This window comes from Xiphias gladius, chromosome 20, assembly GCF_016859285.1.
Source record: "Xiphias gladius isolate SHS-SW01 ecotype Sanya breed wild chromosome 20, ASM1685928v1, whole genome shotgun sequence".
Taxonomy (NCBI): Eukaryota; Metazoa; Chordata; class Actinopteri; order Istiophoriformes; family Xiphiidae; genus Xiphias; species Xiphias gladius.
Window position 1 is genome coordinate 17,903,999 of NC_053419.1, and position 27,427 is coordinate 17,931,425.

General features: G+C 41.6%; 2 protein-coding genes and 1 long non-coding RNA gene across 8 annotated transcripts in view; 1 reads left to right on the forward strand and 2 right to left on the reverse strand.

The window, feature by feature from the left end:
- The first annotated feature begins 6,485 nt into the window (after window positions 1-6,485).
- On the forward strand, window positions 6,486-16,995 carry rnf165a (ring finger protein 165a). 2 transcript variants are annotated; one of them, XM_040158282.1, is made up of 8 exons: window positions 6,486-6,647; window positions 13,762-14,062; window positions 14,138-14,263; window positions 14,409-14,538; window positions 15,175-15,279; window positions 15,740-15,835; window positions 15,946-16,046; window positions 16,859-16,995. In XM_040158282.1, exons 1-8 carry the CDS (start codon window positions 6,587-6,589, stop codon window positions 16,974-16,976), a joined length of 1,038 nt encoding a protein of 345 aa, XP_040014216.1. In that variant the 5' UTR covers window positions 6,486-6,586; the 3' UTR covers window positions 16,977-16,995. The 2 variants fall into 2 exon arrangements, 1 of the variants encoding a protein (XP_040014216.1); XR_005709739.1 differs by lacking the exons at window positions 13,762-14,062; window positions 14,138-14,263; window positions 14,409-14,538; ... (2 more) ...; window positions 15,946-16,046; window positions 16,859-16,995 and adding an exon at window positions 7,711-8,937 and having other exon boundaries at window positions 6,539-6,647.
- On the reverse strand, window positions 14,749-18,492 carry LOC120806820. Of its 5 annotated transcripts, none has more exons than XR_005709744.1 (3): window positions 18,126-18,492; window positions 15,936-16,142; window positions 14,749-15,813 (listed from the first exon to the last, which is right to left on the reverse strand). It is a non-coding gene; the product is annotated as an uncharacterized LOC120806820 (long non-coding RNA). The 5 variants fall into 5 exon arrangements; XR_005709743.1 differs by lacking the exon at window positions 18,126-18,492 and adding an exon at window positions 17,551-17,932; XR_005709741.1 differs by lacking the exon at window positions 18,126-18,492 and adding an exon at window positions 17,551-17,932 and having other exon boundaries at window positions 15,936-16,308.
- Window positions 18,493-21,967: 3,475 nt separating this feature from the next.
- Window positions 21,968-27,427, reverse strand: part of loxhd1a (lipoxygenase homology PLAT domains 1a) — a 28,161-nt gene continuing 22,701 nt past the window's right edge. Inside the window, exons 36-41 of the mRNA XM_040157820.1 lie at window positions 26,695-26,872; window positions 24,665-24,850; window positions 24,085-24,255; window positions 23,360-23,498; window positions 22,910-23,065; window positions 21,968-22,768 (exon numbers count right to left, since the gene is read on the reverse strand). Of these exons, the coding sequence (XP_040013754.1) occupies window positions 22,288-22,768; window positions 22,910-23,065; window positions 23,360-23,498; window positions 24,085-24,255; window positions 24,665-24,850; window positions 26,695-26,872 (1,311 nt within the window). The 3' untranslated portion in view covers window positions 21,968-22,287. The remainder of the gene's footprint in view (window positions 22,769-22,909; window positions 23,066-23,359; window positions 23,499-24,084; window positions 24,256-24,664; window positions 24,851-26,694; window positions 26,873-27,427) is intronic.

The window sequence follows — 27,427 nt, forward strand, 5'->3', positions numbered from 1 at the left end:
CGTAAGAGTGATTTATCTGTTATTGATAGCAATATCCTCCCTTCATTTAATACCTCAGTTAGCCCTAGATAACGGATGTAGGTAGTCATTTTGTGTTGTGTGCTTGCAAGCTGTAAAGTGAAAATTTCAAGTTGCTGCTTGAGAGGAGGTCAGTATCACAATATGGCTGTTGACCCGTTTCACTACAGACTCTGAACAGCGTGTTTTCAGCCTGGATTCGGCATTTTTACCTGCAGCCACCTGCGGTCAAGACAAAGCGGCAGCTGGTACACTTCCTGTTGTACAGTAGACCATAGATAGACGGCAACATTCGATTTGTACCTGTCTAGGGTCCCTTTTGTTTTTAAAAGTCTCACCACTGTTTGCATATTTAGTTCTGCATTGATAGCTTTGCTTTACTATACAGTGCCCAGCATAAGTACAGCCAATGCTCTGATACTGTCCAAGAGTGTTTTGGTTTTGGTTCTTCTTAAAGGAGTAGTTGGAGTTTTGGGAAATAAGTTTATTGACTTTCCTGCCAAGAACGAAATGAGAAGACTGATAGCGGCTTTATATTTTTTTTGTTGAATATAAGGCTTCAGCCAGCAGCTGGTGAGCTTAGCTTAGCAAAAGGACTGGAGACAGGATGAAACAGCTAGCCTGGCTCTGTTCGAAGCGTACCTCTAAAGCTCACTAATGAACAAGTTGTATCTGGTTTGTTTAATCTGCACAAAAACTGAATTGTAAAAATAGCAATTTACTGTTTTACAGTGTTATGTGGCAGACTTATTCTTGGCTGGGCGCACTAACTTCCCAGTGTCTCTGCTGGTTCCCCGGGGCACTGCCCAGTGCCAAGAAGTAGTTGGACAGAGCCAGGATAGCACACCCCCCCCCCTTGTCTCCAGTCTCTGTGATAAGCTAAGATAACCAGCTGCTAGCTGTAGCTTCATACTTAGCAGACATGACAGTGGTATCGATTTTCTCATCTAGAGTGAACTCTCCACCAGAAAGCAAATAAGCGTATTTCTCAAAATCTCTCTTGCTTTAAATTCATAGCTTTTGTTCCCTTTATTACCATAACACAATATGCTTCTCTTTTTTTTTCATGGAAACAAACCGAGAACCACTGGTTAAATTGACACTCAGAGGGAAATGATACAACACAACTTAAACAGACACACTACAAAATAACAGTCATTGCCACCGCAGCAGTACCATATATGGTGGTGATTTATTGGCAATAGAAATTGTGTATGTTTTGTTTTGAGACACATTTTATGTTGAATGCCACATCTCCGCTACAGAGTCTGAGAGTGTCCCTGGTGGTGTATTTATCAGTGAATGTATGACACTGCAGTGCTGACTGGGTGCACTTATTGTTTGCATGCTTATCCTGAGCTGACGCAAACACTTTCAAACCTCCAGGGACCCCTTTATAACAACCGAGGACATGTATCTTCCATTGAATACTGCAAAGCTAGATGGCCTGAATGCCTTGAAATGTGCACTATTTTTCTTTTCGAATGGTATAAAGCTTATTCTTTTACCTACAAAGCAGTGGATTTTGCTATCTCAACAATAAATATTTTAATAATAGATGTGAATTTAGCACACACATAAAAACGGTAAAAGTGGTGTTGGGTTTGTGCCCACATATGGGGCGTTTATAGAAGAGACATTTACTGTATGAACTGTTTTTACCCTGTTCCTCAGGGCCTGCTTGCTCTTTTTCCCTGTGGTCTTATTTTTGTCTTCATGCAGTACTGCAGCCCTGATGAAACTGCAGCCACGTTGGTAAATTTTTATCAACAATCCAACTTCACACACTGTTTTAATACTTTAGATTTGTTTAATTGCATATTTAATAACTACCATCTTAAGTGATGCTTGAGAATTATTATAGAATCATATTATTTTAACTTCTGCTGGTCACAGAAAGGGAAAATCCTAAATATTAAGGAACTAAACCAAAGTCTAAATGGAATATGTTTTTAGTTCGTTTTCTTTCCCGATTTGAAATTTGCTTCCAGTTTACTCTTTTAAATGTACTCTGTAAGTCCAAATATTTTAATCTTGAGGTCTGTGCATTTATTTTGAAATGAGGTGACGTAAATTCTGTTTCAAATTCAAGATACTCTTTAGTATAATGTGAACTTTTTTTCTTCCATTGGTCATTTCTTTCCACTATATGCAGCTACCACTGTAAAGACAATTATATTACCAGATCACTTCTGCTTGCAAAATCCATTTTGCTATTGTTCCTTAGGATTAATATGAAATGTTAGTAAGACATAGTTCATGTCTTTAGAGATAGAGGTTTGGTAGAAAATAGGGCAGTGAAGCTCGACTCTGGTTGCACATTGCATGTTTGGTCACATCTTTTAACCTCAAGTCAGATATTACCCTCATTACCAGTAATTTAGCCTTGATCTTCTGTTATTTTTGTTTTTGCTGTCAGTATTTTAAATTAACAAAAAAAAAAAAGGTGTTTATTTTGTTGCTTCTGCAGGTCCTTGACTTCCTTGAAATTATGTCTGTAGAACAAAAAGAAACTATTTTAAAACTAAATAAATAGAGCGTTATTTAATGACCCTCTTGTAAAGTTATTTTGTTTTCCTTGAAAACTCAAAGATTCATCTTATAATCAGGCAGTGTAGTCTCTGCTCACGTGCTGTGACTGCCGGGATGCCGGATGTCTGGTGTCAAACTTCAGCGAGGAAAATTGAAATTGTGAGGATTTTTCTTGGTTGTTTCTTTGAAGTCTAATGAATGAAGGGACTATTTGCAAATTTAGCTGCCAGTTTTGCCTGTCAAAAGTAGTCTAATTGGGACTGAAGTCTGTGAACCAAAGACAATGACGTTTTTCATCCTTTCAGACATCTTTAAATACAACTTGAGCAAACGAAATACTTAAATTCTACTTCAAAAAGTTGTCTCTAGAGTTTAAATATTATGATAATGACAGCATGCTGATAACAGTATTTGAAGCCCAAGTCTTGTCCATCAAGAGGTGTTTTGTATGGGTATGTCCGTGTCTGTGTGAGTGAGAATAATTGCCATCATAGGTACAATACTTAAGGAGACATCTCATTGTGCTCTTTTATCCTGTGGCCAAACAGTCTAGACTGCTGCCTTGCTGTGAACAATACAACTTCACCCTCACACAAAAAAGTGGCATGCCGGGTCGGAGGTCGCACTGTGACACCTGCCGCTAGGGGGACATATGGAGTTCACATGAAGAGGACAATGAGGGAGTGGAGCAATGCAGTCCGCGGGGCCCTTCTCCTAAAACCAAAGAAGCCCTTTGGCCGGCTCTTTTCACCCGCAGGGCAGAACATCAGCTGTATGCTAATTTTTTTTTTTTTTTTCTTACAGAGCAGTGGTGGCCTCACAGAGCAGTGAATGTGCTGGCTCACGCTCAAAGCCAGAAATGAGTATCCTTCCTCCTGCAGATGTCAGTTTAATGGTGTACAAGTGTGCTCTTATATGCAAGTTTATTCAGAGTGACAGCTCAGTTGTTAATGACTGCTCCAACCACCACCAGAGGGCTTTACGCCAACAAAAGTGATGCATGGAACTTCTTCTTTTTACCATGTGTGCACGACATGAAATGTTACTTTCAGGCTCTGCCTAATATAGTTCAAAATACAGAGCTGTTTCCTAACTAACCTCCACCTGTCACTGTTGTAAAAAAAAAAAAGAGCTGAAAAGATTACGTCGACGAAGCAGTTAGTTTATCCACAGTAAAATAATCTGCAATTATTTTGATAATTGAATAATCATTTCAGCGTTATTCAAGCAAAAATTGTGAAAAAAAGCAGAATATTCTCCGGCTCAAGCTTCTCTTATGAGAGGATATGCTGCTTTTCTTTATCATGTGCCATCGTAAAAACTGAATATCTTTGGGTTTTGGACTTTAAAATCAAACAAAATAAGACATTTAAAGACGTCATCTTGGGCTCTTGGAAGTTGTGAAGGGCATTTTTTTTCCCTCTACTTTTTGACATTTTATTGTCCAAACAACCGAAAAAATAAACTGCAAATTGTTCGATAATGAAACTAATTGTTTGTTACTGTATAAATGTTTTGAAGTATAAAGCGATAGTTTGACAGCATCAGATCAGAAAGCCTGTTATTTGGGAGTAAAGGGAACCGATTGCAGGAGTTTAACCTGCACTGATAGTAAAACCATTATGAAAGGCTCTTTGTGTGGCACAGCAGGCTTAAAGTATTAGATGGTGGGAACTGGAAGACGAGGACATATGGGACTAAGAGTTTTGTGACCCCCTCTGCCTCCCCACGCCCATCTGTTCCTTCACCCTTCAGGCTTAACACTAAAGGCAGAAAGGGTTTTCAGGACACAAGACAGTTTTCAGCATATCTGTTGTACAGACAAAAATTGGTACAGCATATGTTTTAGGAAGCAGCTGTTTTTCAAAGGAATTATGGTGAGAATTAAATATTACTTAATCATCTGTAACAGATTATTCAGCTACATTTCACTGATGACTGTGTCTGTTGGTTCCTTCTCCCAGAGGCTTCCTGGCTGGGACAAAGTAATCCGCTGGGTCCCAAAGTGAAGAAGGCCAAGCTTAAACTACTGTTTAATTTAATCGAATGTGTTTTCTTGTCCTTGAAAAAAAAAAAACACCCCAAAGATTCTTATCACAAACAGTAGTGTGTTACAGCTAAACTAGTTAGTATTTTTCCCTGTACTTACCTCGGGTTCTGATGAATCGATGTCTTCTTGCTAATCGAGCAGCCAGTTTCTGACTGTCGAAAGTTGTCTAATTGGGACAGAGGTCATTTCAGTGTAGCTAGGTGAGTGAAGCTAATTTGAACTATTTCTTTACCTGTTAGTTGGTTCTGAGACCCTGCACACCAGTGGCCCACCCCCCGCAGCTTTTTTCAACTTATTTTCTCCTGACTTTCCTTTTAGCTTTGTTGCAGGACAAGTTAAAAACTCTTCTTATCTTATCTTATAGGCCTTTTTCAAAGCAGACATTTTTGACTTTTCATAGCAGGTGCTAACGATGACTCAGGTCCATTGGGTGTCCCGATAAGCCTCGCTAGTGAGCCAGCGCGCACACCAATCAGGCCCCTAGAAGTGGCCCGCTTAAACGGAATGGATTTAAATGCTTTAAATGAACGATTTTTTTTTTCATTTTATTTTTTTTAATATCAATTACACCTGTGCTTTTTTTTGCTTTGCTATGACATGCCAAAATGTCTGCTCAGAAAAAGGCCTGTTGGTACATTTGGTTACCTCGTGTAATATCCGGCAGAGCCTGGCACGACTCCAGCCTGAGCACGCCTAATCAGCCACAATAACTGAAAAACACCTGCAATGAGTATGCAAGGGCCTTTAAGCTTAAATAATGCATCATATTATATGTTGTTTTTTTGTTGTGTAAGATCAAGGTGCCTGTGACTATGGCTTGCTAATTCATGTATTCAAATAACAAGTCCAATATTTCCCCTCTGAAATGCAGTGGAGTGGATGTATGAAGTAGCATAAATTGGAGAACAAGTACCTCAAAATTATACTTAATTGCAGCACTTGAGTAAATGTGCTGAGTTTCGTTACATCACAGCATATTAAATAATAGTTTTAGCTTAATGTTCCTCCTTTTGGGACCCAGTGGATCATCTGTCCCGGCGAGGACCAACACAGTCATTGGAAAGTGTTTCTGAATAACGGGGGGTTGGGCAGATCAATCCCCAAAGTTCTCAGTACTGCCCATATGAAGTCTTGTTTTGAGTTTCGATGCCAAAAAAATTGGATCCATCACATGTTGGAGCACATCCTGGGCGCATGAATACTCTTCTTAGAACTGCAGTATTTGCAGTGATGATCTCTTTAGTTCAGAGAATTCACATAATGAACATTTGTTTAATTTACCCATTTAAAAACTGTCTTTAATTCTGGGTTTAAATAGGAAATAGTAAAAATAAATGCCCCATGAGTTTTGGTGCTGATTGAAATATATTCAGAAGGAGCCTATAAATAATCCGCTCACCTTATAAATCATGACATATTTCTGTCCTTTACATGATGGTAGGTTAGCTTCTTTAAGCAATAAAAAGTACTGATATTGGGATTGACATCTGAGATCCTGGCCCTGGTATTACTTGGTATCAGGTTCAAAGCAAATTTTGTGGTATTGCCCGACCCCAGCTGAAAAAAAAAATCTGTTAAGGATTTAATTTTCATTTTAATTCCTTAGAAAAGCAGCTCAGCTGTTTCTGACACATACATGCCAATGATAAATAAACAGTATTGACGAAATCTAATGTTGGGGGTGTCATTTTTTTCTTGGAAGAGAAACCAGGGCCACCAAGTACCTTATCTGGGCTGTGGGATTCAGTCATGGGGGGACGGGGTTGTCCAAAAAACACAGACATCCCCGCCCCGGCGCCGATCCCATTGGCGGAGCCCGGTGCCAAAGACGGAGGGTCCTGTTTGAAGGGGTCCAGTGATTGGTTGTCCCGGCGTGCGTGTGCAGGCAGCGCAGCCCGTACGTTTGAATGTGCTGGGGACCGGAGGGGATCATTTCCATGGACCATCTGTCTCGCTGGCTGCCCACACAACAAAGAAGGACCCAGGATGGTGTTAGTACATGTTGGATATCTGGTTCTCCCCGTCTTCGGCTCAGTTAGAAATAGAGGTATGACTAGCTGTATGTTTTTCTTTGTGTATCCTAACCCCAACCAATTTCTCCGCGTTTTCTTCTTTTAAATGTCCCGAAATGATGTAAACAGAGCTGACACCTGCTAGCCAAGCGAGCACGGTAGCGACAGATAACACTAGCTGTCTTGCTAACTGTAGAGTCGCGTACATTTAGCCAGTTAAAACGCAGTTGCTGTGCCTTTTGTAAAGGAGCCGTGAGTATATTTGTGTTAGGACGCTTCGGGGCCTGCTCGCAGCACCAAATGACCGCAGCTGTCAAATGGCAGCTCCGCTTTTTCTTTTTTCTTTTTTTCCCTTTTATGCTTTAGCGGCTAGCGCGGTCCTGTCTGGTTCATCTTCCACTGCGCCGTGTTTACGTGCGTTTGCAGCTGTGTTGTGCAGTCGACCGCTTATCACTACTGGACAATACCCGCAGCTCGATACGGCTACATTTTCTAGCTCGGCTTTTTTTTTTTTGCCAATAATATCCAAAACTCTGTCTGGATTTGTCTTTTTTTTTTTTTTTTTAATTTGGCCAATGCAAGCAACTGACTACATGACAGCGGTTGTTTGCCCCTTTGTGTGCAACTGGCATCGAGTGTGTTGATTTTCCTGCGCTCATTTACCCAGATTTTTATGACCTGTGTTCAGTTAACGCATCTTCCTTTTTAAAGATTGGTAGTGTAATGGCTGAACCTCAGATTAGGGGCTATTGTAAACGGACTGTAAGATGGTGGCATTTTGCCCCCAAAGCATAAGAAATAAAAAAAAAAAATGAAAATTTTGGGAAAACGACGGAAAGCGACAAGTGAAACCTGCAAATAAACGCTGCGGGCGCTCCAGCAGGGAAAATCCTAACAGCATAAAGGCGAATAATCACACTCGTTCAATTGGGCATATTAACAATAACATCATCCTCCATTGCAGTAGGCTATCTGTGTTGATTATGTAATAATAATAGTAGTATTAATAATAATTTGACGTGCATTGTTAAAACTACATGCAGTAGCACCAATGATTTCATTGTGCTTTTATTTGTGTTCTTTTTTCCTGTTCCATAGTATCGAGGCTGGCTCTACATTCCGCATTTCTCAGACCTTTGTCCCCCTCCATTGTGTAGCTAACGATCATCTGCTGCTGTCTGCCGTAGCCTCTGCCTGTTCTCTGCATCTAGCTGTATTGTGAACCCCTTCTTCCTCATTTCCTCTTTCCATCTGAAGACGACATTGGCATTAAAACCGAGTTCCCACTCATACCGTATCCTTCTGTGTAACAGACTAAAGAATAACACCTTCTGTAGAAAACAGTTTGTCTTTATTTAAACTGTCATGTTGCTCTTTAGTGAATAACCCATTGTAGCATTAGACTTTACTACAGACTGTCATTGTGATTCTCCCATTCAGTGTGGATAGACTACATTCTGCTGTAAATTTCTGTAAAGTGGATACATTTTGATCCTCCCCGATTCGATTACAGCCAGGCTTGATCGAACTCTTTGAATATTGTCTCCATCCCCTGTTTGCAAAGGTGCATTGTACCAGCTTTTGTCATCAATAAAGCGCTTGTATGATCGCCTTTTCTAAATCACTTTTGACCAATAATCCCGTTATCCTAACATCCGCAAATTGGCCAATACCCGCATTACTAAAATCACAGTAATTTTTGTGATGTTATTTTCACCTTTGATGGTCCACTGCACCTGCTACGGTGGCGTCCAAACGGCTGTTCATAATCCTATCCGTGTGTGAAAGCCTTTGTTCCTGTTAGCCGAACTGATTTTGTCGGTCACAATAAAGTGGCGAGACTCAGGTCTAACTCATCTTGCCATTTTGAAAATGCCCCCTATCATTCACAGTCCCCCTCGCAAGTCTTTCTTCAGACACCTCCAGAATGCTATCCATTTTACAGGGATGTGTATATCCTGCACTGCTGTAGAACTCCTCTCTAGATTCAAAATGTCTTTTTATTCTTTGGTTGTGGTTTTCTACCTTATGTTCTTGTATTAGATCCTAATGCATGGTCATTTTATACTTTTGTTTTTCCACATTGAACAGCAGATTCCAATGTAATGTTTGTGTAGAGATGTCCCTGCTGTACTGAAATTTGCTGTAAGCATACACATCTACTCATTGGATGCTGCTTCTGTTATGTTACCCCTACAGAGAGCATGGTTGGGCCTTGCCTTTGGTCTTTATCTGCATGGTATTATTATGGTTATGTAGGACATATTACTCTTATTATTACTATTATCACACAGTGCAACACATACTAATATTTTCCAATAAAGACTGTAGTTTTCTTCCTAACCTTCAGTGTGCTTTTTGCTGATTTCCATGTGTTCCTCCCCTCCTCCCTCCACACTGTGCTGTCACTGAGACAGTCCCCTCACTCTATATGTGCTCTCATTTCTCAGCTGTCTTTGACAGAGTTTTCTTCAAGTTGCTGCTCGGCTTAGTTTGGAGTAGGGACAACCAATTTTTTTATCCATTCAAAAAAAAAAAAAAAAAATTAAGAAAAAAAAGCATGTTTATACTGAAACACACCAGCATTGACATTTATCTTTACACGCTGTCATTCCCACCTAATCCATACACTATTGTTTATAAAAGGAAAGACAGCCTCCCTCACATCCAGTCATTGGTGTTCATTGGTGTTGAGTTAACATTGGAGCCACTTTGGGCGATATGGATAACCTCCTCTATCATGGTACATGTAATCTTGTTTTGGGATATCGATATATCTTGTGATATACTGTAGTCAGATTTCTGTGAAATTAATTGAGAAACTGTTGGATGAAACAGCCGGAGAGGAGTATCTGGGGGTGTTTGTTGTTGTTTTTTTTTGTTTATTGGGGGGGGGGGTTGTTTTTTTGTTTTTTTTTTTTTGCTAATCCAGCAAATCCAAAAAAAAAAAAAAAGTTTAAATCAAACATGTTGATGAGAAAATCATTTGATTTATAGCATTGCCTAAAATGGCCTAATAAAACCAGATAAATTAAAGGGTTATATGCCACAATTTAAATGGCAAATTAATCGTCTCGTGGTATACATCATCATTTCGTCCTAATTGTAGGTTTTGACCAACTAGTATCTAAACCCAAAACACTCTTGAAATCTCCTTTCCTCACATATACATTAAACCCTGGGCTGCTTTCTTCTGTAGGTTGTGCAGTTCTTTCCTCTGTGTTATTAAAGGAATAGTTCGACATTTTGTTAAGTCTGCTTGTGCTCTCTGTGGCGGAGAGTAAGACGAGCAGATTGATACCACTCTCATATCTGCACACTAAACATGAAGCTGCAGCCAGCAGCCAGTTAGATTAGCTTGAAACAACCAAACGTCATTTTTGCCCTTCAGTATTTGTACGGCTTAAACAAAAGAGAGATAACATGTTTATTAATGACCTCTGGAGATGCGGGTCGGTGGATTTTGTTACCGTTTGAAAGAGCCAGGCTAGCTCTTCCTCCCTGTGTCCAGTATTCAGGTTAAGCGAACCGGCCGCTGGCTGTAGCCTTGTATTTAACAGACAGACATCGAAGTGGTATCTTCTCATCTAACTCTACACCTAAAAGCGAATAAACAGATTTCGCCGAAATGTCCAACTATTCCTTTAAGAGTCTTCAGTGTCCCTATGTAATCTTTAAACTACTGGGCTGTTTCATCCACTTCTTTTCTTGCTAAGTAGCACAACAGACCCTCGACACATTCACACAGATAAACTCTTCAATCACAGAAAGCAGATTAAATTCCTATAGTCACCCAGTGGCCTGTTTGTAGCTTGTGACAACAGCATAACCAAACCTAATGCGGGGGGCATATTACATGACGAGTGCAGATAAAGCTTTTGATTATTTGTTGGAGGGAGCCCAACATGAAATGAAAGTGTTGACGTAATTTTTGTTAGTAAATAATGGTAATATAGGTTGTCTACAAAGGGTCTTTAATTACACAAGTGCTGAATGTTTATACTCACCTACAAAACTATTTGAACAGAACTATTATGAGTTCTATTTTTTCCTAAATGTTAAGTTTATTATGATGCCGTTTGGCTTGAAGGGTTGCTCTCATTATAAACAATGCATCAAAACACCTTTGTTTGTTTGAAAAGTTTGAAAGTAGGGCAGATGGGTAACAACATATAGTACAGGCTCCGTTGTCCTTCATTTTGAGTATTTAGATGCACACTTTAAATATGGACTCAGAAATGTAAGGAGTTTTACAGTCTTGGACTCCTTGCTCTCCCATTCCAGCCTCTTGAGCCTTACATCTGTTGACAATGTCTGAAATAGTCAAGAGTTATTTATGTGCAGACATAAGGTGTGTCTGAGAAATAGCTCTATGTGCCCTGTAACTTTCGCCACCGACTACAGCAACAGACTTTAAATAACTGGATCAGCTGTGCATATGTTAATCCACAGTAGCTGCACTGGAACAGACCACATTGCCATCAGATGTTTTGTCTTCCACCCAGCACTCACCCTGTCCTTATTTGACCCATGTACAGAATCAAGGTCAGTGCACGATGTGCAAGCAGGGGCCATCTAGAGCAATTTGTGTGCAGATTTTCAGTCCAGCCGTACAATACGGAGGCTGATTTCTCCCCTTAGTCCCGCGCTGTAATTGTGAGTATGCCAATCCGTGATATCGGCTGGTGTGGTGATGGGCTTTTCAGTGCAAAAACTGCCTGCACACGGCCCCGAGTGTTTCACGATGGAAGACCGTCGGACTAGGCAGAAGACAGGATTACGTTAGAAAGGAGGTGTGATTCTAAATCTGCAGTGATGGCAGCAGGAGGGGGGGGGGGGAGATGGGTTTAATGTCAGACTGCTGCAGTCGCCAGTGGGCGGTACTTACGGGCTGTCACTCACACAAGGGACACCATGCTGCAGCCACAAAGTGGGGGAAGGGCTGCCTGTGCAGCAGCTCAGGGTTGAGGAGAGGTGGATGGGAGTGTACGTGCATGTGTGTATTTGTGTGGACGGGTGGGGATCTGCTCTGCAACAGTTACGAATTTTATGTCTGCAAGTCAAAGTCTAAGCAGAGATGTAACAGTAACAACGTCAGGGCTCCTGACAGCCCTGCAATATGTGAAATATTGATGTCAGCAGTCGATGCACTGTTAAGAGCCCAGAGAGAAATAATTTGACATTTACTCTGAGCCTCACACAGAGTCAACTCTTACCAGGTCACGGGCTTCACACAAAAGTGATGTACAAGCCTTTTACCAAACAGGACCACCAGTCTGCCATTTCTGCTCTACTTCCTCAGCCAAATGCTGTTTTCAGTCTGCTCATGGCTCTCAAGGTTCACTGGCTTCCCATGTCCCGGGGCTACATGCAGCGAAGCAATACAGCAATCCTGAAAATATGTCATATTAGTAATAATTAAAGGAATGCTTTGACATTTTGGGATATTGTCTTATTTGCTTTCTGGTGGTGAGAAAGACGAGAAGATTTATACAACTCTCATGTCCCGTCTGTTAAATATGAAGCTACAGTCAGCAGTTGGTTAGCGTGGCTTTGCACAAATGCTGGAAACAGGAGGAAACAGCTAGCCTGACTCCGTCTAACATCAACAGAGTCCACCTACCAACACCTCTAAGGCTCCCTAAATAACATGTAATATCTTGTTTGTTTAATTTGTACAAAAGCCAGAGCGTCGGACTATTTCTCGGCTGAGAAACAGTGCACCCCATAAAACAACAAATTGTCATGTTTTCACTTTGGTTTTTGTTTGGATTAAATAAACAAGATACGTTCCACTTTAGAGGTGCCGGCAGGCAGCTCTTGTAACGGCAGAAAGCCAGGCTAGCTGTTTTCCCCCTGTTTCCCGTCTTTTTTGCTAGGCTCAGTGAACCAGCTTGCTGGCTGTAGCCTCAAGACGGACAAACATGAGAGTGGTATCAATCTTCTCATCTAATGAAAAGCTCTGTTGGAAAATGTTCCGGACGATAATTTTATAAATTACATCTCAAATCAGTGGACCATCCCCTGTTAATTACATTTGTCAGCAAATGCTAAATATATCAAAACCATTAACTAATAGCCAAATCCTCCCTCCTGCTCATATTAGAAATACAATGTCACTACTAATTACTGCTCAGCAAATCCAGATTTAATCTGCCTGATTCAGCTGGAAACAGTTGACACAACTTTAGTTTAGACAATTGTTTCTTCCACAATACATAACTCGAAAGGACTGGATGTATTTCTAAGCCACACGTAGGCACGGTGCTCAGGTATTTCAGTACACACAGTGCACAGTCCACCGTCTAAACCCTGCTGTCCGTCTCCTGGTCCGGAATCCGATAAAGTTGTGATGGCAAGTTGAAGTAGTAGCTGTTTGTCCCCACCTCACCCTCCGCCCAGCCCTCCTTTCTCTGAGCTCAGAATAATTTGAATTGATTGTTTTGTGCAAGTCGATACCTGGGTGATTCAGTTTGACTACCCCACGATCTCATGTCTCCCTCACCGCTGATAGGAAGAGTGGGGGAGGGTAGAAATGGAGGGGGACAATCTTTTGAGCCCACCTCAGCTGCTGTGGTGCCAGACTATTATCAGACTCATGGATTTTATGGGTTTTAATGACAAATCTATAGTTGAATTTGGGTTCCTTCACACAATAAACAGAATATATAACCTAAATCTATGAAACTGACTAGCAGACAACCCTCGGTGCTGTAGATCTCCTCGGAAGCACTCCAGGCTGTGAGTGAAGATCCGTCCTCCCTGCTGGCTATAGTATGGCAAGTGGACAGGCAGGCCATTGGGTGCAATCTGTCTGTGGGTTTAGATGGTGCTCCACAGGGGTCTAAGTGTTTGTGTCGTCCATCTGCCGTATTGTCTGTTTTGTCTTGTCTCTTCCTGTGTCAGGGCTCTCCGATAGTTTTTTTCCCTCTGTGTGATCAGTTGTTAACTGTTTTTGAAATGTATTTGTGCATGAGAGAGAGAGCCACAAAGGCCGAATTTGTCTTATCAAGTGCTTATGTTTTGCAGTTATGTGTGTCGATATGTGCTCTCCACTGGTTTGTCTGGGTCTCTGTGGTGTCTGTTTGGCTGGAAGTAATCACGGGCTTATCTGGCTCAATTCTGACCACTTGCATTTATTTCCCATAGGAGCACACTTCACCAGGCATCACAACAGCCATGCTACCTCCTGCCGACACTTCCACCTGGGCGCTCCCCAGGCGCCCATCTCAGCCGAGTTCCCTCTAGGACACGCCAGCCAGCCCCCTCAGACAGGCCTGGCCACCCACCTGCCCCCGGCACACCATCCGCCCCTCACTGCCCTGCCCGCACCCCCTCAGTTCCAGGATGTGCCGGGGCCTCCATTCCTACCTCAGGCCTTACACCAGCAATACCTCATCCAGCAGCAACTTCTTGAAGCGCAGCACCGCAGGATCCTCCCGCACTCCAGGTAAAACCACGACTACATGCGAATACAGATTCATGTACACATAAAACCAAGTCAGACACTTTTATCTTATTGCAGAAGAACCCAGGAGCGTATTCCGCTGAACCCTCACCGACTGCGCTCAGGCTATGAGTACTCCCCTCCCCTCCACGTTCCCCAGCCAATGACACAGCAGCCGCGGTACCTGGCCGAAGGCACCGACTGGTGAGTCGCTGCTGGAAATTAACGAGAGCCCTGTAGAGTCGAGAAATTATCCCCCTCCTCGGATCTCTGCACCCATCTGTCTGTCTGTCACATTGCCTAGCGTGGGTGATGATGCTGATTTAGTCGCCTGCCTGTCTGCCCGCAGGGATCTCAGCGTAGATGCCGGCCTCCCTCACCACCAGTACCAGCTCCAGCAGCTTCCACAGCACTATCAGCATTACCTAGCCTCCCCTCGAATGCACCACTTCCCCAGGAACACATCCTCCGCACAAGTGGTATGGTCAACACAAACTTTCCTACCCTGCTATTCTTTATATTGAATTTTACTTCCATAATTTTTTTTTTTTTCATTTGTTATTTTTTCAATAGATATCTTGATCTGTAAGTGAAAGTTTTCTCCATTGAGCTGATTCACTTAAAAAAAAAAAAAAGGGCAAAAATTGATGCAGCAGAACCATGGAGATTGTCTTTTTTATTCCATGCTTTCCGCCTCCTTGTCAGAACCTGGCGCCTACATTACCCACGACGCAACTTGAAGTAAATATGCTATGAAAAAACAGTTCATCAAACTTTACACAAATCTATCCGGAGGCACAAACAGCCTTATACAACTTTTTTTCACATATGTGCATATACTCCCCTAAGACCTGTAAGCAGACTGTTATGTGTAAAATTAGTGTCGTTCCCCTTTAACTCATAATAATTTGCTCTTTTCACACAGATCTCTTTACTTTTCACACAAGCATCACATAAACAGCATGTTCTGCAAACATTTAACACAGCGCTAAATTCAGATTTATTATGACTTCCATAATCATTTTCCTCAAAACAACAGAGAGAAAAAAAAAAAAAAGGTATTTAGCTGCAGGATTAACGGCGCTGTAATATGATGAAGAGTTCTCTTTTGCTAGGTTGTGCATGAAATCAGAAACTACCCGTACCCCCAGCTGCACCTGTTGGCACTGCAGAGTCTGAATCCTTCAAGGCATGCCACCGCTGTGCGAGAAAGTTATGAGGTAAATATATCTCTAAATACATTTCACCTACTTTCCACCCATCCATCCATCAAAGCTGTCTTGTTTTTTTTTTTTCTTTAAACAAACTTTCACACTTTGTGTCACTGTGCCATCACATCTGCATTTTTATTGCGTGTTTCAGAGAGCCTTAACTTTGTCCATACTGCTCTAGGCTAGCTGACCAGCAGTCTCACTTTATGTTCCATTTGGTGGCTGTTCTGGAGCTGTCAGTCATGTCACATGATCTTCATCAGCAGATGGAGTTTGCGCAGTTGTCACGGAAATGTCGACGTTAAAATTTCCAGTCTCTTTAGCACTTAAGGGGCTTCTCATCCTTGTTGGATTAACATTTGAGGTTAAAAGTTCATTCCTGACCTTTCAAGCAGCAGTTGATAGAACGATGTCCATTTAGTAGCCGATACATAGAATTCTATTTTATTCTACTCTGCTTTTTCGTCAGGAGCTGTTGCAGCTGGAGGATCGGCTGGGGAGTGTCAGCAGAGGAGCTGTTCAGACAACCATAGAGAGATTCACCTTTCCACACAAATACAAGAAGGTAGGGCAGATAACAGTAATCACAGGATGTTAATAACACATAGAGACATAAACTATTGAAGACATTCATGTGGGTTTAATGGCCTACTTTTTGTCTCTACCTTTTGTCAGAGAAAGCCCCTGCAGCTGAAGATTGGGGAGGAGGAGGAAACAGATGTGGATGAGAAATGTACCATCTGTTTGTCCATGCTGGAGGACGGAGAGGATGTCAGGTCAGAAATAGTCCATAGCCCCAGAATCCGACTCTTCTGAATCTGATTCGGTTTCTGGTGCAGAGTTAGATGGGAGTAACAAAATCCATGTACTGTCTAAAAACCAAAGTGTAAAAATCACAGTTTTCAGGAGAGTATATGTGAGGACTGTTTCTTTGTTCTGAGGAGCTGTCAGGCAACCAGTGCTTGTCGCAGCCAAGAAATAGTCCAACACAAACTCCTGATACATCTAGACTTTGGTTACAGTGACACTTCAGTTTTTCTGTGGATAAAAGAAACAAGCAAGTTAATCAATGAGCTCTAACGGTGCTAGTAGGCATTAGACAGAGCCAGGCTAGTTGTTTCCACCTGTTTCCAGTCTCTGTGCTAAGCTAAGCTAACCAGCTACTGGTTGTATTTTACACACATATATGAGATGGTATCAAATCTTCTCATCTCGCTCCCCCCCCAGAACGTGAAAAGGCAAATTTCCCAAAATGTAGGACTATTCCCTGAAGCAGTGACATAAGCACATGGACTTACACATGCATTTAAACCCAAGTTGGGGGGTGAATTCCGGGGGATAAAGGGCAGTGCCCTGGGATGAAGAAAGAGTCCGTTTACAGCATATGGAGTCTCAGCTGTCTGAGAGGCGTGTTGGGCTGATGAGTCAACAGAAGTCCTCTCTACATGCCTGAATGAACAAAATTAAGTCCCTGCAGGTTTTACGAAGTTCTTTGCAAGCACATAACTGTATGCACTGGGAGAGTCATGCTTGCCAGTGTGAAGCCACACTGTGACCCCGTGTGTCTCTCTGTCTCTCTGTCCTCCAGGAGACTGCCCTGCATGCACCTCTTCCACCAGGGCTGCGTGGACCAATGGCTGGCCACCAGCAGGAAGTGTCCAATCTGCCGAGTTGACATCGAGACACAGCTGAACCCTGACAGCTGATGAGATTCAAACCCCCACCCCCTCTCCTTGTCAATCACCCTTGTGTGGTTCCTGCTTTCTTCCACCCCGGCTTGCCGGTGCCCCCCCCCGGTTGGGTGCTTTGCCAAATGTCTCCAGACTTCATGTGACATCACCACCCTTCTGACTCACGCTTTACTGAGCCAAGCCAGGAAAACTAACTGCACGAGAGGCCACCGAGGACTCTCTCTTTATATAGAAGCACATCCCTCTGGAAGCATAAGACACGCAAACACACACACACACACACACACACACACTCACACTCATGTACACAGGGTTTACTTGTAGCTTGCTGGTCGTAAATGGGGTGTTGTTGCTGTTGTGGTGTCGTACTGTAGGTAGCCTCGGGCTGTGTAGCATGTCCTTAAAGCCATGACTTAATGTCCTGAGAGTGGATAACACGTAACCCCGCACTGAGCTGGCTACTTTCTCTCTTTTCTCTCTCTCTCTCTTTCTACATATTTCTCTCTTTTCAAACACACTTCAATCAAAATGAATTTTCTGCCACACAAGAAAGCTTAACAGAAACTAAATGCTCTGATGCCATGTTTACCTAAAGATCATTTGTGGTCGTAGTAGAGTAGCAGTAACCAACAAGTGATATCTGGTGCACGGTCGCCTTCTTGGGGGCGAGCGCCAGCTAGCTGAGTGTTTTAATTCCATCATGCAGCTTTGACATTTTGCAATACAGTTGTACATTTGCCTCGGGTTGGTGTCATGTGCGATGGTGTCGTGTGAGTAGGTCTCTCTCCTTCGCTGCCGCAGAAACCGAGCCCAGCGATCGAGTCATCGTGTGTTTCAAATCTTAAAATAGGTAGAAAGTGTTTTTGCCAAAACGCATTTTGTCACAGTGTCGCTTGAACCTCACGCGCAGGTTCGCACGCGCGCGCGCGCTCCGCCCCGCTGCGTGAGACGTCAAGGGACGTGTCTAGCGAAGGCGTGGACGTTTAAATTGTACAAATGTGAGTGTGTTTAAAGGGTTTCAGGCAACACCTAGACTCACCGCAGGTTAATAGCATGGCCAGTGGAGTGCTTATACAACACAAAGCCCCCAAAAAAAAAAAAGAAAAAAGGAAAGTATCACGCATTGTAGAGCGAGGTGGGAGGAAGAGTTAGCCGCCCTTGTACCTGCATCTTCATCTGGCGCAGGGCCCGTGACGGAACAGTGTGTGCTTAAAAAAAATAAAAAAAAATAAAAAAATAAAAATGCATGTTTCATCATCGACTTGGGCTGTTAGCTTCGGTATCGTCACTGCAATTCAAAAAGGGGTACGGTGACGGCCGCGCATGGATTAGCTAATCTGAGCTGTGACTATCTTCTCAACACTAACTAACAAACAAAAAAAAATACGAGCACGGCGTCAATGGCTGCTCCCCGGACTTGTAGCGTGTGTTCATCCTGCCCCCTTTGGTGGCGACGATGGGGATCCTCTTTTTGATGTTAACCTTATTGCCTAAAGAACAAGCACACGTGACAATAGTTACGGCAACAAAAGTGTTTTTTTTTTTGTTGGTTTTTTTGTTTTTTTTCCCTCGGTGTTGCATTTGCGTTGGTTTATATTTAGGTTAGAGATTCATGCAGTGTCTCGGCAAAGAGAGGAGCTCGCATATTGATCTCGTGTGTTCGTGTGACAGGCCTCCCCTCGCGGTTGCTACGCCGGTTGCTATGCTGTATCGCTAGAGCGTGTAGAATGTGGTGCGACGGAGGCAGCCTCCCTCTCACAGTGCACACAGACACGAGACGGCAGGAAAACGTCCAGGCTGTTAAAACGAGTCTTGGTCTCGGTCTCGGTCTCGGTCTCACCAGTTCTCACTTCTTTTTTCTTTTTCTTTAGACGCTTCGTGTCGCCTTGTCATTTCACTTCCGCCAGGGCCGCGTGTTAAAGGCTGCCTTTAGGACCCTCACTGTCCTATGCACTGTGATAGTAGAGGATAAGACTTGGCCCAGAGTCTCTCTCAGCCTCGTGGGCCTCTAGGGTCGCTTAACGAGGATTACTTCTCCCTGTCTTGTGCACTGCCAGTGTTGACACTGCCTCCTCCTGTAGTGGAGTCATCTGTGATGAAGTTTTCATAGTTTACACAGGGTGTTGTCAGTTGAGATGCCTTAAGTATTTAACAATCATAATTTATTACTAACTGTAGATATTGTGGGTATGTATTTAATTTTGTATAGTTTTTTGGGGGCGACTGAATTATAATTTATTTATTTAGAAATAACACAAAAATGCTATGAAAAAAAACAATTACCTCATTTTTGCATTGTTTTAAATGGGAATGCTTTGCATGCAGTTGTACTTTTTGGAACACTAAAAGTTAAAGAAAAAAAAAATTAGCCCTGCTGTTTGATCTCCACAAGCTGGCTGTGCGATGTTTACTGTCCAAGGCTGAGCTACTGAGCCCGCTCTCCGTCTCTATCTCTCTTTTTCTCTCTTACTCTCTCTCTCAGTCACTCTCTTTTTTCTCCCTGTCTCTCTCTCTCTCCCTCTCTCTCATGTGGTGCTGTGGATCTTGGTTACATTCCATTCAATGCAATTTCTCTGATCCCCCAATGCTGTGATGTAGTGGACAAACTGCAATGAAGTGAATTGGTTTTAGTTTGTGATTCCCTTTTTTGTTTTGTTTCGTTTTGTTTTGCACTCACTCGTTCAAATATGGGAACCCTCTCACTGGCAAAAACGGTAGTTTAGATAATTTAATATTATCATCAAGAACTCTGGCTTTTGTTTTTTATGCTCTGCTTCTCACAATGCACTATGGGTCTTAATGATGATCATCTGTGAAGCATGCTCCTTCGCTTTAACTCTTTGTGTCTGTCTTTAAGTTTAACCTCTCTGGCGTTTCTCTTCAGTTCTTTTTCCAGAATAGTTTGTAGACTTAAGCATAACAAGTGCCTCGCTTTAATTGTTAGGAGATACTTCCATGTTACTGAAACCATCAATACGTAACAATCAATCCACGAAGCCACCATGCCTTATTGGTTGCATAATTAATTCAAAGAATGGGTCATGAAAGAGCTAAGACAATATTTGACAGGTATCTACAAAAAGCCATTTTCCTCAAAAATTCAAGTCAAACTGTCCAAAGTAGCTGTCTGAAGCATCACATACTGTGGAAATAGTTCTGGCTACAAAGAGGCATGTTTCACTGTGGGCTTTACAAATATTACAGTCATCTTTCTTTACATCATTTCTCTATTCTGTTTATCTTCTATCTCCACCTCTTTTTTATTTTTTTATTTTACCGTCCATCCCTCCTCTCAGAATCTACCCTCTGTTTCGTTTCACAGTCTAAAAGGAAGGCAAGGATTTTAAAGCACAACCTTTTCTAAAAATGCATGTTTTCTCAGGTTTCAATATAGTCTCGATGGTTTAATAGTATATGGTGAAAATATATACAAAGAATATAACAGAAAAAAAAAAATATTAATTTTGTTGCTGCTTGAATCTGAAAAACAAAACTGAAGAGAAAATCCCAAAAAGTGCCAGTGAAAGGGCTGCCGCCATCCTTGTATGAAAATCTGCTGTTTAGCTGTGACTGCGCAATGTTTTTCAATATAGGATATTTTATCTGAAAATAGAACTATTTATCATTAATATTAAAGCAATAGCGCATTAATGGTTATGAGTGTGTTGATGAAGAAATGGATGAGCATATTATGGGTAAATGTTAGATTCACATTTGGTGGAATTTTGTACTTTATTTATTATTACTACTAATAATAACGATGATGATTTCAAAAGTTGCATTGCTAAACCCAAACTGTTCTGTTTTGTTTTTTAATTTTAATTTTATTTCATGGCTTGTATATTATCCTTTTGTATGTGCTCTTTTTGTAATAAATTGGATAAAACTGACTTGTTTTTGACCCTTATGTTTTGGTCTTTAACAATCTCAACTCTTCCCCCGTGATGTGAATATAATTTGACCCTTTGACATTTAAGAGGTTGCTGCTAGTTTAGTGGAATAAAAAGTAAAATGCCACCTTTTTAAGACTTAACTTTTACATCAAGTAGAGACATGCTAGATGTCATGGGTATAAATCTATACACATTTTTCTAAAATTCATATTCCCCTCAGTTTGAGTTCTAGGAACCTTTATAGCAACTTTCAGTTAATGATTTTGGTTTTCTGCCCAGTGGGTCACTCTCTCTGCTCTAGCTTTAGCCGCTAAAGAGGCGGATATTTCCCTCAGGAGTTGAGACTAAACACAGAACAAAAAGAAAGGGGGAAAAATAAAAAAAAACTCCACAGGAATGATAAAGTTGGTTCTTATCTGCTAGATGTGTAAATAAGCAAATGTTTGCTAATAAGTTTGTTATATAAACTTAAAAGGTGATGATAGGTCAGTGTTGTGTTAACAGCTTGTTTTCCACTGCTCCCAAGTGGCCTGAAGTCCATGATTGCGGGATTAAAACAGCAAGGATTGTTTGTTTTTTTAACAATGAGGATGAAGTGGATGGAGTTGTAAACACAATGCTGACATATTATTACCTTGTGTTTCTGGCCCCCTGATAAATCTATGTCCATTATTCACTCTGCTTCTAGATCATTTTTAGTCTCCAATTAGTTGCTATCTCTGTCTGTCCGCTCCTCAGTGCTGGGCTGATAGTGTACAGTAGGTTTATTGTTTTTTTATTGAAAACAGCTGCCTGCTGTGTCTGGAAATGGTTTGATAAGAGCAGTGAGATTGAACCAAAACAGTAACGTTGCAGGCCCCTAAACCAAAACATCGAGCTGAAAGACAGTAAAACGCTCTGTAGAGCTGAAGGGAACTGCTGAATCTCTGCAGGTTGACCAACACAAGTGACTATTTCACATCATGCATAGACATTTGATCCATTGTTCCTTAAAATAAATATATTATTCAGTGCAGCTTTATAATAAAGTTACTGTATGTAGGTTTTGATATTTGTATAGACCCATCAGTGAGTCAAGCAGGTTGAAAACTGGGATTCTGAGTATTACAAAAGAGTTTAATCTTTTATAAAACCTCCATTATAACAAAGCAGCTGAGCAAACCATCCCTGACATATGAAATTTAAAAAGACTGGCACATTCAGTTTCCTGACCAAAGAAGATATTGTAGATACAATATTTCATTGCAGGCTATATCCCAGGTAGCATTAAACATCTATCCATAATATCATTTTTTTTAAAAACTACGGATGTAAAAAATCTGCCGCAGTTCCTGAGATATAAGACTTTCCAGAGCAAAATCTCTCTGGTCATTCATTTTAAACATGAGGGTAGATGTCTCTGCTATGGGAGTTTTTAGAAATAATATTTTCTTTTAGTATTTCGGGTAGAGGACCCTGGTGATCTGCCCGTCAGCCTTCTTAGTGTCCAGCCACTTCCCACAGAGGAAGATGGTGGTGACACCGTTGGCTGTGTTCGTGACTTCCACACGATCCAGCAGCCAGCCGGGGTTCAGACCAGAGTTGTCGTGCTCCACCCGAACTTTCTGCAGCTCTCCCATGTCCAACATTTCCAGCAGGAAACGGTCCGTCTGCTCACGTTCGAAAAGGTTGCGAAACTTCTGCCGCAGCTGCCGTCGGCCTGAATCTCCATTTGAGCCATAGACAGTGATGAAAACATTGGCATCTGTACCTGCTCCCTTCTCATCACCTGTGATGACGATGATCTCGTACTTGACGGGCACCAGGCTTCGAGCTTTACTGGCAAAGCTCTCGATTGTCTTTGTGCACTCAAAGGTCAAGAAATCATCCCTCTTTGGAGAGAGAGGGATGAGGGCACTGCAACTGAAGATGTACCTGGAGGTGAGGAAACAGACAAGAAAGAAAAAGGAAGAATATTGTCTGATACCAAGTATAAAGAAAGTATAAGTATAATGAAAAAAAAAATGGGTGAATGACTTCTGCATAGATGTAGATGTGGACGCATAGATGTCTTACTTGTTTCCCAGTTCCCTTTCAGTGATGACCACCTCCTCCACGTGCCAGTAAACCTCTCCCTTCACTTTCTTTCCATCCTTGGGTGTGTGGCCCAGGCAGATACCAGCAATATCGCCCAGGTTCTTGGACGAAAAGTCAAACCTGTCAACATTTCCCCTAAAAGATGAGGGACATAAGCATGTTGAGTAAATGAGTAACTATTCTCTTAAACAGGCCAACGTGCTTTAAATACATGTCACTGCCAACTTGTTCTGTGTCAGAATGAACTTTCAGCAGGACGGTGTAATTTCATGATAGTGGATGGCAGCTTTGGTTTGTAGTACTCCATGCTAGTGGGATTTTCATAACAAGTGTAAAGGGAGAATTAGGGGGAGAGAAAGGAAATTTCTTTGAGCTTTTCCATGCAAAGAAGTTGTAGCTCATTGAGTTAATCTTGCAGCAAGTACCTACCGCAAAAACCTTTTCTTCTTTGAGGAGTTCTCCATTACAAATTCTTTTGATCGGCCCTTCTTCCCCTCAAGTACAATCCAGGCATTTTCTTTAGTTTCAGCTTTGGCAGTGTCTCCAGTTGTGACACAAATTTCATATTCTTTCAGAGAGAAAACATGGACACATTGACAGTAAAATGTCCCAGTTGTCCTAAAACAGAAATGGCATCTTTTCCACAAAAAAATATACAGGATAATTACAATCCTGGAGATATTCATGGGATCAACCCCCATGTTTGCTGCTATCTATGGTCTGCTTTTTTCTGCAATAGCCTTTAATGTTTTTACACTAGGTACCTCTCTATATAGTAGTTTTCACTGTTAGTGCACTGCACTAGAAACAAGGCAGCAGGTAATCCAGCATAATTTTGTCTCATTGATGTCCACCTCTTTGTTTACTGCTCAGTCTCGTTACACCATATCAGAGCTGTATTAAGTTACTGCTACTGCATTATCAAAACAATGTAAGATTGTTTGGATGCACTGTAAACGGATAAAACATTTTCTTTCTGTTTTATTTCTAACAAAGTATTTGCTTTATGAGTGTTTGCTGCCTCCATAATTATGGGGCCTCTAGTATTAAACCACACTTGCTGTTACCATGTTAACCACAGGGGTTGTGAAATCATCCAGGACTGAAATCTTAAGGATTAAAATTTTAAAATGTGTTGTATGTGCTGGCCTTACTGGTCTTCTCATTGAGGTCTAAGTAATCGTTGTTAGCACAGGCCAGTTCTCTCATTATCTGTCCATCATCATCACTCTTGGCAAGCCAGCGGTCACAGGGGAAACGAAATGTTTTGTCCATGATCTCGTCCTTTACATCAATGTACTCCAAATGCCATCCTGGAGCAAGACCTGGACGTAATGGGATCAGGGAAACAAAACGACAGTAAGCAAAGATGTCGTCCGGAGTGATACACCAAGAGTGATGCAGGAACCTTTCCGGCCAATCAGAAAAAGGCTGTGTTAATCCTTCAGGCTTCCTCCAAGCTAGACCAGTGATGCAGCAGCTGTTAGTGATGGACACCAGCTCCATTAAGCCATCAACTGTCCAGGTTTCATCAAAATCAAGACAAGTGGTGCCTCAGACATTTCCAGATTGGGGTCCAGATTTATCATACGTTACGTGATTGTGACTTTAATTGTAAAATGTAATTTTATCCAGTAAGCTTTTTATATATATAGCGCTTTTCATATTGGCAGTTACAAAGTGCATTTTTAATTAGCCCAACATGCAGAGTGACTGTTGATCTGAGCGGCTGACCTGTGTTGTTGTGCCAGACTCGTACTTTGGAGAGCTCTCCCAGGCTGAGGATATCTGAGAAGCGAAATGTGTCCACCTGCTTGCGCTCAAACTTGTTGGACTTGTTGCATTCTTTCAGTGCCAGTGTGCCCGTATCTCCGCTCTCTCCAAAAACGATGACCCACACGTTGGCATCAGTGCCTGCTCCTGAGGAGACAGGAGACAGTCGCTCATTTAGAAAATTATGCATTAAATTCATGAAAATGTAAATTATATAAAGTACACTTGACCTCTCTTCTGTGAACAGTTTTAGCGTGGAGATTATACATTTGAAAGTGCTTGCACTTTGTAGATCTTTTTAAACTGCAACTTCTGCCAACTATTGCAGGAATTTGTTGAATTGTTAATAAACACTGATATTGCAAAGCCCCAAGGAAACTGATCGGCTAACAACCAGCTACACGATGCAAAAAGAAAAAATGAGGAGCAGAGAGAGCCGTGTTCTCTGATTCAGAGAACACATCTATAATCCCTCTGTGCTTGATAATTTCATAACAGAGTGTTAGATACCACTCTCGTCTGCAGCACATTTTCAGCATCCTAATGTCTGTACACTAAGATGGAAAGACAATTTTTTAATTAACAGCCCTGTAGTTTTAATGAGCAACAAAAGTGTTAGAAACATTACTGATACTTTAAAAATAGCCTTTTAAGTTGCTGTTACCTTTAAATTATTTTCTTTTAATTTAGGTCTATACATATTCACATACATACTTGATTTTCAGTGCCCCTTCGTTCTACACATACAGATCACCCCCAAAAATCCCAAAGGCATTCATTACCATATGCACAGCACAGCATCACCTCTGCAATGTTGTTTGCATGCCCCTGCCTGCATGTGTGTATGTATCTATCAGCCTGGCTCATTATTCCTCGCAGAGCCTGAGTGGTGGTGCAGGGCTACATCTTAGCTTCCAGTAACTGCCAAGGGCAGAGAGCAGTCCTTTGAAGTTGGCTCAGACTTCTCGCCACACTATCATATCGATCAGCACCACTACTTTGCTATAGAAAATACCGTATGAAGAAAAAAGGGAGCAAAGCGGCATGGAGAGTTTCTGAAGAGAATTTTTTCCATTACCATGTAGGCATCAAACACAAATGATTCTACTTTCGGTCCTCATGAAAAACACAAACCTCTGCACAAGGACAGGTCAAATGAGACTGAGGATCTAGAAAAAAATAATTAATCAACTTGGATAATGAAAGAAAGAGATTACAGACATCAACAGCCTCTACAAAGTAGAACTCATTTGGCGTTACATCGGTGAGGAGTTCACTGATCGAAGAGGTCCCACGTATCAAGTCACCATCCACTTTGAAGTTAGCTATTTGAGCACCTGCAGGAAACCCACGGGTGCACCCCTTTGAAAGTAGTCCAAAAAAGCAAACAGCTAAGAGATGATGGAAAGGTGGACCCAGGACACACTTAACAAATTATATGTCTCAGCTGACCATTGAGTCCTTCAGGAACACCCAGGAAGAGCTGAAGGATGTTACTGATGAAAGAGAATGTCTGAGCTGCTCTGCTCACTCTGAGTGTCCCTGGAATTGACCTGACGCTGACCTAGATCCAAATATTAACATAAAAGGTGTTCCCCAAGGAACAATCCTTGGCCCCCTTCTTTTTCTGGAGTAAATGCTACAAATTGTTTGATCTAATATCACTGACAACCTGATCAGTGGTTTCCAACTTGGGGATAAGGATTCTCCAAGGAGTCAGTTGATAAATCATAAAATGATTAACAATATAGGAAAAGAGACATTTTTTGCTGCACAAATATTATGTTTATTTTTTCTGATGTTTTTTCTAATCTTGGTTTTCCCTTGTTAAATTCTGAGCAAGTCTTTGGACCCCTAAAGGGCATTCAAATCCTCACATCCTCACCTCACTTTTATTTGTATGTTGAAGAATGGGTGTGAAAATATGTTTTCAATGGGACTTCCCAGTTTATGAGCCAGTTGACAGCAGCCTTCACATTTTGAGGAACTACCTGCAATATCACTGGTCTTGACCTGGATGATGTAGGTGGTGATCTCCACCATCATCTCCTCGTCCACCACAGCAGCCATCTCGCAGATATCGGTCCTCTTCGGTCCACGTGTCCTTGACAGCCACTCCTCATAGGTGAACACAGACACCTCCTCTGTAGCCAGGTTACGCATGATCACCTGAATGAACAGAGTCAGCTCTTTAAAAACAATATTACAATTATTGTAAATGTCATTCAGAATCCTGTCATTGATTTTGATGTTCAACTTTCACAACCAAAGCACAAAAATTCAACTAAAGTGCATTAAAAAGTGTGGCGCCAGAGGTATATAAATGCACACTTTGTCAAACATAGACTTAACAATATTAGTTACTGTTCTTATGAAGTATTGCAAAGATTAAATAAGTCATGTCAGCTTTTATGGAATAAAAATTGATCCATTCCAATCATAAATAACAGTGCAAAAAGACAACTTTAAAGGGGAAATTTAACCATTAATTCTGGTATAACAAGAGTAGCGGGATTTATACTTTACTTCTGTTAACACCTTGCAATACTACTTTAGCTTGATGATACCACATTTTTGAGTTCATCTTGAGGCTGGGGGATATTCTTCAAACATACACAAAGGACCACATGAGATGAGAGAATATAACAAGATTAAGTGTCTACAGGCACACTAGCAGCCCTGTGAGGCTGTACTTTTGCTAAATGCAAGCATCAGCATGCTAAC

Coding starts and splice junctions, on each gene's coding strand:
- rnf165a (XM_040158282.1), top strand. CDS start 6,587: ATGGTGTTAGTACATGTTGGATATCTGGTTCTCCCCGTCTTCGGCTCA. Junction 14,264..14,408: donor CTGGCCGAAGGCACCGACTG/GTGAGTCGCTGC, acceptor GTCTGCCCGCAG/GGATCTCAGCGTAGATGCCG. Junction 14,539..15,174: donor ACACATCCTCCGCACAAGTG/GTATGGTCAACA, acceptor CTCTTTTGCTAG/GTTGTGCATGAAATCAGAAA.